The 12,084-nt window shown below is 50.7% G+C and overlaps 1 protein-coding gene across 4 annotated transcripts in view; it reads left to right on the top strand.

The window, feature by feature from the left end:
* The window catches only part of CDH10 (cadherin 10), a 105,651-nt gene that overhangs the window by 40,023 nt on the left and 53,544 nt on the right, over nt 1-12,084 (top strand). For all 4 annotated transcript variants that reach the window (XR_010306153.1, XM_064160816.1, XM_064160814.1 and 1 more), the window contains exon 2: nt 9,813-10,197. Coding sequence is in view for 3 of the 4 variants with exons in the window: in XM_064160816.1 (XP_064016886.1) it covers nt 9,967-10,197 (231 nt within the window). In the remaining variant the exon portion in view is untranslated. The remainder of the gene's footprint in view (nt 1-9,812; nt 10,198-12,084) is intronic.

The following is a 12,084-nucleotide window of genomic DNA, read 5'->3' as shown; positions in this document are numbered from 1 at the left end:
CTCCACAACCTCTCTGGGCAGCCTGTGCCAGTGCTCTGGAACCCTTACAGCAAAGAATTTCCCCCTTGTGTTGAGGCAGAACCTCCTGTGCTGCAGCTTACACCCATTGCTCCTTGTCCTATCCCAGGCAGCAGTGAGCAGAGCCTGTCCCCCCACCCCCCTCCCTTCCCAACCAACCCTCAGATGTTTATAAGCATTTATCAAATCTCCTCTAAGTCTTCTCTTTTCCAGACTAAAAGCCCCAAATCTCTCAGCCTCTCCTCATCAGCCATGCCCTCCTATCCCCTCATCATCCTCATAGCCCTCTGCTGGACCCTCTCCAGCAGATCCCTGTCCCTCTTCAACTGGGGAGCCCAAAACTGAACACAGTATTCAAGATGGGATCTCAGCAGGGCAGAGAGGAGGGGAAGGTGAATCTCTCTTGATCTGCTGGACACACTCCTCCTAACATACCCCAGCATCCCATTGGCCGTCTTGACCACAAGGGCACATTGCTGTGCCATGGGTAACTTGCAATGTGCTCTTGTAGCTAAGAGAGCCAATGGCAACCTGGGGTGCATCAAGAAAAGTGTGTCCAGCAGGTCTAGGGAGATTCTTCTACCCCTCTACTCTGCCCTAATGAGACCACACCTGGAATACTCTGTCCAATTTTGGGTTCCCCCATTCAAGAGAGACAAGGACCTGCTGGAGAGAGGGCAATGGAGAGCCACAAAGATGAATATGGGACTCAAGCATCTCCCCTATGAAAAGAGACTGAAAGATCTGGGGCTGTTTGTTCTTGGGAAGACTGGGAGAGGATCTGAGCAGTGTGCAGAAGTGGGGGAGCAGCCCAGAGGACTAGCACAGATTTTATCCACAGAGGGGAGAACTGTGTGGCTAAGCCTGCATCATTTGCATCACTGATGTGGAAAAGCATGTCACATTGGCTGGCAAGCAAGAGAAGTTAAGTTGCTTTTCAAGCCACAGCAGTAAATGTACAGCTGCTTTTGAGATGAAATCCTGGAGAAATTGGCTGCTCATGGCACTGGAAACTGTAGGAAGCTTTGCTGGGTTGGAGAGTTCAGGCCCAAAGAGATGTGGTGAATGGAATCCAGCTGGCAGCTGGTCACAAGTGATGTGTTCCAGGGCTTGGTGTTGGAGATCTGCTCCCTTTAATATCTTTATCAGTGGTCTGAATGAGGGGTTTGGGTGCACATCACTGATGATCTGCACATCACTATGTCTGCAGATGGCACTAAGTCAGGCAGCAGCTTTGATTTGCTGGAGGGTAGGAAAGCTCTGCAAAGGGATCTGGCCAGGTTGGATTGATGGGCCAAAGTCATTTGGGTGAGGTTTGACAAGGCCATCTGCTGGGTCCTGCATTTGGGTCACAGCAACCCCATGAAGGCTCCAGGCTTGGGGCAGAATGGCTGGAAACTGCCAGGCAGAAAGAGACATGGGAGTGTTAATTGACAACCATCTGAACAAGAGCCAGCAGCGTGCTCAGGTGGCCAAGAAGGCCAACAGCATTCTGGCCTGGATCAGGAATGGTGTGGCCAGCAGGGGTAGGGAAGTGATAGTTCCTCTCTACTTGGCACTGGTGAGGCTGCGTCTTGAAGACTGAGTTCATTGAGGTGCTGGGCAATGAAATGGCAGTGGCTCAGCAGCATCTTGAAGGCTGGGTTCAGTTCTGGGCCTCTCTCTCCAAGAAGGACACTGAGGTGCTGGGCAATGATTGGCAGTGGCTCAGCAGCATCTTGGAGGCTGGGTTCAGTTCTGGGCTCCTCTCTCCAAGAAGGACATTGAGGTGCTGGGCAATGAAGTGGCAGTGGCTCAGCAGCATCTTGGAGGCTGAGTTCAGTTCTGGGCCCCTCTCTCCAAGAAGGACATTGAGGTGCTGGGCAATGAAGTGGCAGTGGCTCAGCAGCAGTTGTGGGTCTGTGAGCTGTGGGTGAACAGTTGGACTGAATGATCTCAAAGGAGTTTTCCAGCCTCAATATTCCTGTGGTCCTAGCCAGGACAATAACACAAACCTCTCTTATTTCAATGGAGCAGACACTTGGGGACTAGGATAGGATTAGTTTGGCCATGGGGGTTGGGCTTTGTTCAGCTCAGCATCAAAACATGCTTAGATAATTGAAAATCCTGAGTGGATCAAGGGGGGAAGGACTTGGATGTGCTGAGAGCTGGGCAGAGAGGAACCTAAAGAGGTTCAGCAAGGAGCAGTGCAGAGTCCTGCAGCTGGAAAGGAAGAATCAACTGCAGCAGTGCGGCTGGGAGGTGATCTGCAGGAGAGCAGCCCTGGGCAGAAGGAGCTGGCAGTGCTGCTGGGCACCAAGTGCTGCATGACACAGCAACGTGCCCTGCTGGCCAAGGACACCAATGGGGTCTTGAGGGGCATTCAGAAGAGTGTGGCCAGCAGATGGAGAGAGGTTCTCCTGCCTCTCTATTCTGCCCTGCTGAGGACCCACCTGCAATATTGCATCCAGGTCTGCGCTGCCCAGTTGCAGAGGGACTGGGATCTGCTGGAGAGAGGCCAAGGGAAGGCCAAAAGGATGCTGCAGGGACTGGAGCACTGCCTGATGAGGAGAGGCTGAGAGCCTGGGGCTGCTTAGTCTGCAGAGGAGAAGGCTGAGAGGGGATCTGAGCAATGTCTATCAGGAGCTGAGAGCTGGGGGTCAGGAAGGAAGGGACAGGGACAAGCTTTGCTCACTTGTGCCCTGGCATGGGATAAGGGGCAAGGGATGGAAACTCTTCTCAGTTGCACTCTGGGATAGGACAAGAGACAAGAGATGGAAACTCTTCTCAGTTGCACTCTGGGATAAGACAAGAGGCAAGGGATAGAAACCCTTCTGAGTTGCACTCTGGGATAGGACAAGAGGCAAGGGATGGAAACTCTTCTCAGTTGCACTCTGGGATAGGACAAGAGATGGAAACTCTTCTCAGTTGCACTCTGGGATAGGACAAGAGATGGAAACTCTTCTCAGTTGCACTCTGGGATAGGACAAGGGATGGAAACTCTTCTCAGTTGCACTCTGGGATAGGACAAGAGGCAAGGGATGGAAACACTTCTCAGTTGCACTCTGGGATAGGACAAGAGGCAAGGGATGGAAACACTTCTCAGTTGCACTCTGGGATAGGACAAGAGGCAAGGGATGGAAACACTTTTCACTTGCACTCTGGGATAGGACAAGAGGCAAGGGATGGAAACACTTTTCACTTGCACTCTGGGATAGGACAAGAGGCAAGGGATGGAAACTCTTCTCAGTTGCACCCTGGGATAGGACAAGAGGCAAGGGATGGAAACTACAGCACAGAAAGTTGCCACTCAAGCTGAGGGAGAGTTTCTTGAGTGTGTGGGTGGCAGAGCCCTGGCACAGGCTGCCCAGAGAGGTTATGGAGACTCCTTCTCTGGAGCCATTCCAGCCCTGCCTGAATGTGTTCCTGTGTGACCTGCACTGGGTTCTCTGCTCCTGCTCTAGTAGCAGGGTTAAAGTGGGTGACCTCCAGAGGTGCCTTCCAATCCCTCACATCCTGAGATCCTGTGCTAAAGAAGGCATAGGTGACCACCTTGCAAATTCTTGTTGTAATGTAATAACTTGGAGTGCATAAATGTTGTGCTGGGGGCTATGAAATAAGAAGTTTATTGACAATTTACCAATTATCTCCTTAGTTCAGAAGTAGGCAATTACATTCTGACACAGCTTCAGGCAACTTCATTAGGACCTAAGAGATAAAAGAGAGGACTATAAATCTATAAGGCAAGGAATGATGCAATTAGAGTCCATTAAGAGCTGATCACTTAAAAGTGCTCATTTGTTGGCTTCAAGTACACCTATAAAAAAAAACCTTCATTAAATCAAGTATTGTCTCTTCTTTTTCCCCTTAAGGGATAACTTACACCTGAGAGTTCCTCAGAAAGAGGGAAATACTTTGCTGCATTAAGAGTCTCTTGCAAAAGTGTCTGGTTTAAGTGCTTGTGAACCACCCCCAGGTTGACACAATGGCATAGAAATGTCAGTTGTAGTTAATGATTTCCTAGCTTGAGGACCAGGTAGAATCACAGAATGATCTGGATTGGAAAGGTTCTCCAAAGGTCATCTAGTCCAACCACTTCTGCAGGCACTGGGGATATGAGATCATAGGGTCAGAGAATGGTTTGAGTTGGAAGGGACCTCCAAAGGTCATCCAATCCAACCACTTCAGCAGTCACTAGAGATATAGAATCATAGAGAATGGTTTGGGTTGCAAGGGATCTCCAAAGGTCATCCAGTCCAACCATTTCTGCAGTCACTAGGGATATAGAATCATAGAGAATGATTTGTGTTGGAAGGGACCTCCAAAGGTCATCTAATCCAACCACTTCAGCAGTCACTAGGGATATAGAATCATAGAGAATGATTTGTGTTGGAAGGGACCTCCAAAGGTCATCCAATCCAACCACTTCAGCAGTCACTAGGGATATAGAATCATAGAGAATGGTTTGGGTTGGAAGGGATCTCCAAAGGTCATCCAATCCAACCATTTCTGCAGTCACTAGGGATATAGAATCATAGAGAATGATTTGTGTTGGAAGGGACCTCCAAAGGTCATCTAATCCAACCACTTCAGCAGTCACTAGGGATATGGAATCACAGAGTCAGAGAATGGTTTGGGTTGGAAGGGATCTCCAAAGGTCATCCAGTCCAACCACTTCTGCAGTCATTAGGGATATAGAAACATAGAGAATGATTTGTGTTGGAAGGGACCTCCAAAGGTCATCCAATCCAACCACTTCAGCAGTCACTAGAGATATAGAATCATAGAGAATGGTTTGGGTTGGAAGGGATCTCCAAAGGTCATCTAATCCAACCACTTCAGCAGTCACTAGGGATATAGAATCATAGAGAATGATTTGTGTTGGAAGGGACCTCCAAAGGTCATCTAATCCAACCACTTCAGCAGTCACTAGGGATATGGAATCACAGAGTCAGAGAATGGTTTGGGTTGGAAGGGATCTCCAAAGGTCATCCAGTCCAACCACTTCTGCAGTCATTAGGGATATAGAAACACAGAGAATGATTTGTGTTGGAAGGGACCTCCAAAAGTCATCCAGTCCAACCACTCCTGCAGTCACTAGAGATCTAGAATCCTAGAGAATGGTTTGGGTTGGAAAGGATCTCCAAAGGTCATCCAATCCAAACACTTCTGCAGTCACTAGGGATATGGAATCAGAGAATCAGAGAATGGTTTCGGTTGGAAGGGACTTGAAAGCTCATCCAGTTCCAATTCCCTGCCATAGGCAGGGACACCTCCCACTAGAACAGGTTGCTCAAGGCCTCATCCAACCTGGCCTTGAACATCTCCATCAAAGATCACATTCTGTGTTTCTGTCATCCACAACCTCCCTGGGCAACCTGTGCCAGTGTCTCACCACCCTCACTACAAACAACTTCTGCCTAACATCCACTTTCAATCTCCCCTCTGACACTAAACCCATTCCTCCTCATCCTCTCATGACATGACCTTGGCAACAGTCCCTCCTCAGCTCTCCTGTAGCCCCCTTCAGATCCTGGAAGGTCACTCCAAGCTTTCCTGAAAGCCTTCTCTTCTTCAGGCTGCAGAGCCCAAACTCTCAGTCTGTCCTCAGAGCAGAGCTGCTGCAGCCCTCTGAGCATCTTGGTGCCCTCCTCTGGACTGGCTCAAACACTTCCATGTCCTGCTTGTGCTGGGGATTCCAGAACTGCACATGGGACTCTAGGTGGGGTCTGAGGAGAGCAGAGCCAAGGGACAGAACCCCTTCCCTTGCCCTGCTGGCCATAGCTCTCTTAGAATGACAGAATCAAGCAGGTTGGAAGAGACCTCCAAGCTCATCCAGTCCAACCTAGCACCCAGCCCTGGCCAATCAACCAGACCATGGCACTAAGTGCCTCAGCCAGGCTTGGCTTGAACATCTTCAAGGACAGCAACTCCACCACCTCCCTGGGCAGCCCATTCCAATGCCAATCACTCTCTCTGACAACAACTTCCTCCCCACATCCAGCCTAGACCTCCCCTGGCACAACTTGAGACTTCCCTTGCCCTGCTGGCAGTTGCTGTTGGGTTTTTTCTTCACTAGTTTATGTTTATTTTCCAGTTCCTTGCTAACTTATTTAGCACAGGTAAATGTTACTTCTTCAGTGCAGACTACTACCAAACCCCATCTCATTTAAAGCAGAAAGCAAACAATCCTCCAGGAGTCTGAAAGGAATGGGCAAGACCTTGCTGATGCACACATCCATTAGGCAGCCATGCTGCACCAAGCCCATATGCAGCAGCTCCCTTTTGGAGCTCCAACCAATTTCCTCTGAACTCTCCTTCTGCTGACCTAATTTAACATGAAGGAAACTCAATAACAGCTCCTAATATCAGAGCATTATTTCCCAGGAGGACTTTAACACCACTTCTACATCAAATAATAATGTGTTGGAGAATGGAATGGATGTAGTGATGGCAACAAGAGAGCAAAGAAATGAGCAAAAAGGAGACCCAAACGAAAAAAAAACCAACCCCCCAACCCTCAAACAAACATCTGCATCCAATTCTGGAGCCCCTACGACAAGAGGGGTGTGGAGATGATGGACAGGAAGCTCAGCATGAGCCAGCAGTGTGCACTTGCAGCCCAGAAAGCCAAGCAGAGCCTGGGCTGCAGCAGCAGCAGTGTGGCCAGCAGGGCCAGGGAGGGGATTCTCCCCCTCTGCTCTGCTCTGCTGAGACCCCACCTGGAGTACTGCATCCAGTTCTGGAGCCCCTATTACAAGAGGGCTGTGGAGATGCTGGAGTGTGTCCAGAGCAGGGCCAGGAGGATGCTGAGAGGGCTGCAGCAGCTCTGCTGTGAGCACAGACTGAAAGAGTTGGGGCTGTGCAGGCTGGAGCAGAGGAGGCTCCCAGGTGACTTTCTTGTGGCCTTCCAGGATCTGAAGGGGGCTACAAAAAAGCTGGGGAGGGACTTTTGAGGCTGTCAGGGAGTGCCAGGAGTGGGGGGAATGGAGCAAACCTGGAGGTGGGGAGAGTCAGAGTGGAGGTGAGGAGGAAGTTGTTGAGCAGGAGAGTGGTGAGAGGCTGGAATGGGTTGCCCAGGGAGGTGGTTGAGGCCCCATGGCTGGAGGTGTTTAAGGCCAGGCTGGCTGAGGCTGTGTGCAGCCTGCTCTAGGGTAGGGTGTCCCTGGGCATGGCAGGGGGGTTGGAACTGGCTGCTCCTTGTGGTCCCTTCCAACCCTGCCTGATTCTATGATTCTATGAATCAAAGGCACAACAATAAATGACCCAAAACACCACACATGTGCATTATATAATATGCTCTTTACAAACAATTATCCTGTATGTTCTTTAACATCAGAGAGGTTGTGGCTGCTCCCTCCCTGGAGGTGTTCAAGGCCAGGTTGGATGAGGCCTTGAGCAACCTGATCTAGTGGAAGATATCCCTGCTTGTGGCAGAGGGGTTGGAACTGGCTGAGCTTTGAGCTCCCTTCCAACCTAAACCATTCAATGAATCTCTGATTCTGATTCTTTAAGCACCTCCTACACTTGAAGGCTAACTTTGCATCACTCCATATTGCAAGATCACCTGAAAAACTTCTTCTCCTTGCCTTTTTTTGTGTGCTCCTTGTCATGTTGCATTTCTTCTGGTGCATGTGATGCTCTCTTCTTAGCACTTTAAGCACACTGGAGAACTGCTGGTTTCCCATTTCCCTCTTTCTAAAGCTGCTTTGTGTGGGGCTTTTTCAGTTCTCTTGATGGGAAGATTAATAAAACACTGGAATTCTTGTAAATCAAACCTGGTGGAAAAGATTGGAGGCAGAGGCAGCAATATTTAATGTGTTAAGTTGCAGCAATATTAATCCCCTAGAAAGAACACTCTGAGAAGTCTCTCAATTGAAAGGTTTTAATGGGGAAAGAGTTGAGGAACCTCAGGCCACTCTTACTCTTGTTTTGAGAGCAGCTGCTTAACCTATTCCCAGCATTCTCCCTACCTCTCCTAACCAGATAGATTTCTGCTCACAGGTTGGAAGAGATCCTCAGAGGTTCTCTTGTCCAATCCCCTCTGCAGGCAGCAGGAACACCTCCAACTAGATCAGATGGCCCACAGATTCCACTGGGTTGGAATGAAGCTTCAAGTTCATCTTGTCTTCTGCAAGCAGCAGGGACACCTCCATCTAGATCAGGTAGCAAACAGATTCCATTGGGTTGGAAAGGACTCTCAAAGGTCATCTTGTCCAACCCCCTCTGAAGTGATCAGGGACACCTCCATCTAGATCAGTTGGCCTACAAATTCCATTGGGTTGGAAAGGACTCTTAAAGGTCACCTGATACTCTGCAGTGAGCAGGGACACCACCATCTAGATCAGGTAGCCCACAGATTCCATTGGGTTGGAAAGAACCCTCAAAGGTCATCTTGTCCAACCCCCTCTACAGTGATCAGGGACACCAACATATAGACCAGATGGCCAACAGATTCCATTGGGTTGGAAAGGACTCTCAAAGTCATCTTGTCCTCTGCAGTGATCAGGGACACCTCCATCTAGATCAGATGGCCAACAGATTCCACTGGATTGGAAAGAAGCCTCAAGTTCATCCTGTCCTCTACAAGCAGCAGAGACACCTCCATCTAGATCAGTTGGCCTACAGATTCCATTGGGTTGGAAAGGACTCTCAAAGGTCATCTTGTCCTCTTCAGGCAGCAGGGACAGTTCCATCTAGATCAGGTGGCCAACAGAATCCATTGGCTTGGAAAGGACTCTCAAAGTTCATCTTGTCCAACCCCCTCTGAAGTGATCAGGGATACCTCCATCTAGATCAGTTGGCCTACAGATTCCATTGGGTTGGAAAGGACTCTTAAAGGTCACCTGATACTCTGCAGTGAGCAGGGACACCTCCAACTAGATCAGGTGGCCCACAGATTCCATTGGGTTGGAAAGAACCCTCAAAGGTCATCTTGTCCAACCCCCTCTGCAGTGGTCAGGGACACCAACATATAGACCAGATGGCCAACAGATTCCATTGGGTTGGAAAGGACTCTCAAAGTCATCTTGTCCTCTGCAGTCATCAGGGACACCTCTATCTAGATCAGGTGGCCCACAGATTCCATTGGGTTGGAAAGAAGCCTCAAGTTCATCTTCTCTGCAAGCAGCAGGGACACCTCCATGTAGATCAGGTGGCCAACAGATTCCATTGGGTTGGAAAGGACTGTGATCCTCTTTGTGGCCCTCCTCTGCACCTGCTCCATCAGGTCCATGTAGTGGAAAGCTGCTGTTAGGTCCCCACCAGAGCCTCCTTCTCTCCAGACTGCACACCCCCAGCTCCCTCAGCCTGTCCTCATAACAGAGCTGCTCCAACTCTCTGATCCTCTTTGTGGCCCTCCTATGAACCTGCTTCATCAGGTCCATGTAGTGGAAAGCTGCTGTTAGGTCCCCACCAGAGCCTCCTCCTCTCCAGACTGCACACCCCCAGCTCCCTCAGCCTGTCCTCATAACAGAGCTGCTCCAATGCTCTGATCCTCTTTGTGGCCCTCTTCTGCATCTGCTCCATCAGGTCCATGTAGTGGAAAGCTGCTGTTAGGTCACACCCAGAGCCTCCTTCTCTCCAGACTGCACACCCCCAGCTCCCTCAGCCTGTCCTCATAACAGAGCTGCTCCAACAGGTCCCCCCCAGAGCCTATTCCTCTCCAGACTGCACACCCCCAGCTCCCTCAGCCTGTCCTCATAACAGAGCTGCTCCAACTCTCTGATCCTCTCTGTGTCCCTCCTCTGCACCCGCTCCATCAAGTCCATGTCCTTCCTTTTCACTTAGACCCTCTCTTCTCTGTTTGCTTTCAGGACTGGGTTATTATGCACAGCTCAGAGATGAGTTGCTGGGAGCTGCTGGGCTGCATCAGCATCTAGAGGCGTAAAAAGCAAGCAGGGGGGAAACAAAAGCATCGACTCCACCACCACCACCGAGCTGCTGCAAGAGGATCAGCAGTGGAGAGCTATGACAACACAGCAAGTCCTGCTGCTGCTGCTGCTCTGGATGTGGCTGCCACAGCCTTGCCATGCAGAAATGCTCTTCAGAAGGACTCCTGATCTCAGAGCCAAAAGCTTTGGAGGACGTTCCCCAGGGCATGAGGGGAAGACAATTCACCGCCAGAAGCGAGGCTGGATGTGGAACCAGTTTTTCCTTCTGGAGGAGTACACAGGATCTGATTATCAGTATGTAGGCAAGGTAAGCTCCTGAGGAAGGTTTCTGTGTTCTTCCTCTTTCCACAAGCCTCTGCTTCGTTTTGGTGCCAGATTTCCAGAACATGTATCCTGTTGTTTTCCTTTCTCCTCCCAGCATCACTAAAATGATGTTGCCAGGTAAAGTTATTCAGCAATATTTGAGGGAAACAAATGAAGACCTCCTGGCAGGTGACAGCAAGTTGGGAGCAAGTGTGGAGCTGTTAGAGGGCAGGAGGGCTCTGTAGAGGGACCTGGGCAGGCTGCACAGATGGGCACAGGCCAGTGCCAGGAGTTTGAACAAGTCCCAGTGCCAGGGGCTGCACTTTGGCCACAGCAACCTCAAGCACTGTTACAGGCTGGGGACAGAGTGGCTGAGAGGAGCCAGGAAGAAAGGGACCTGGGGGTGCTGGTTGGCAGCTGAAGATGAGGCAGCAGTGTGCCAGGTGGCCAAGAAGGCCAATGGCATCCTGGCCTGGATCAGGAGCAGTGTGGGCAGCAGGAGCAGGGAAGTCCTTCTGCCCCTGAGCTCAGCACTGTTCAGGCCATGCCTTGAGTGCTGTGTCCAGTTCTGGGCTCCTCAATTCAAGAGAGATGTTGAGGTGCTGGAAGGTGTCCAGAGAAGGGCAGCAAGGCTGGGGAGGGGCCTGGAGCACAGCCCTGTGAGGAGAGGCTGAGGGAGCTGGGGGTGTGCAGCCTGCAGAAGAGGAGGCTCAGGGCAGAGCTCATTGCTGTCTACAACTCCCTGAAGGGAGGCTGTAGCCAGGTGGGGTTGGGCTCTTCTGCCAGGCAGCCAGGGACAGAACAAGAGGACACAGTCTCAACCTCCACAAGAACCCCAAGGTGCCTCTGCAAAACTGTTTTCTGGGCCCTATCATGTGGAAATTCTCAGGGGGTTGGAGCAGCTCTGCTATGAGGACAGGCAGAGGGAGCTGGGGGTGTGCAGCCTGGAGAAGAGAAGGCTCCAGGCAGACCTATCAGCTGCCTGCCAGTGCCTGAAGGGGCTACAAGAAGGCTGCAGAGAGACTGTCTGCAAAGGCCTTCATGGACAGGATGAGGGCAATGGATTCAAACTAGAGCAGAGCTGATTGAGATTGGATGTGAGGAACAAGTTCTGCAGCAGGATGGTAGCAGAACACTGGAACAGGTTGTCCAGGGAGGGGTTGTGGCCCCATCCCTGGCGGCATTCAAGGTGAGGCTGGACAGGGCTGTAGACAACCTGCTCTAGAGAAGGATGTCCCTGCTAAGTGCAGGGGAGTTTGGACTGGACGAGCTTTGGAGGAGCCTTCCAACCCAGCCCACTCTATGGTTCTAGGATTCTACAGTTCCAGGATCCTATGATGCTTCTTGGAAGGCTTTAGGAATGTTGGGAGTGTAGAGAAAGGAAATGCTTATTAAAACTGAGCACATTTAAATGCTGTGCAAAACTGCTGGAGTCAAAGCATATGGATGAGTAAAAAGCCTTTTTTGTTTCCACTCTGAGATGTGCTGCTTTGAGTCTGTAATTTTAAGCAGCAGCACTTGAATGATGCAGCTACTACCAAAAGCAAGCTGAGAGCATTGCAAATAGTCATTACAAGACCTTCTCAATAGTCCCTCCCCAGCCCTCCTGTAAACCCCTTCAGATCCTGGAAGGCCACTCCAAGGTCTCCTCCAAGCCTTCTCTTCTCCAGGCTGCAGAGCCCCAACTCTCTCAGCCTGTCCTCAGAGCAGAGCTGCTGCAGCCCTCTCAGCATCTTGGTGGCCTCCTCTGGACTGGCTCCAACACTTCCATGTCCTACTTGTGTCGGGGGCTCCAGAGCTGCACCCAGGACTGCAGGTGGGGTCTGAGGAGAGCAGAGCCAAGGGGCACAATCTCCTCCCTTGCCCTGCTGGCCATAGCTCTCTTAAAATC

This window comes from Pogoniulus pusillus, chromosome 21, assembly GCF_015220805.1.
Source record: "Pogoniulus pusillus isolate bPogPus1 chromosome 21, bPogPus1.pri, whole genome shotgun sequence".
NCBI lineage: Eukaryota > Metazoa > Chordata > Aves > Piciformes > Lybiidae > Pogoniulus > Pogoniulus pusillus.
The sequence above is the reverse complement of the archived record's forward strand: the minus strand, read 5'-3'. Positions and strand labels throughout refer to the sequence as shown.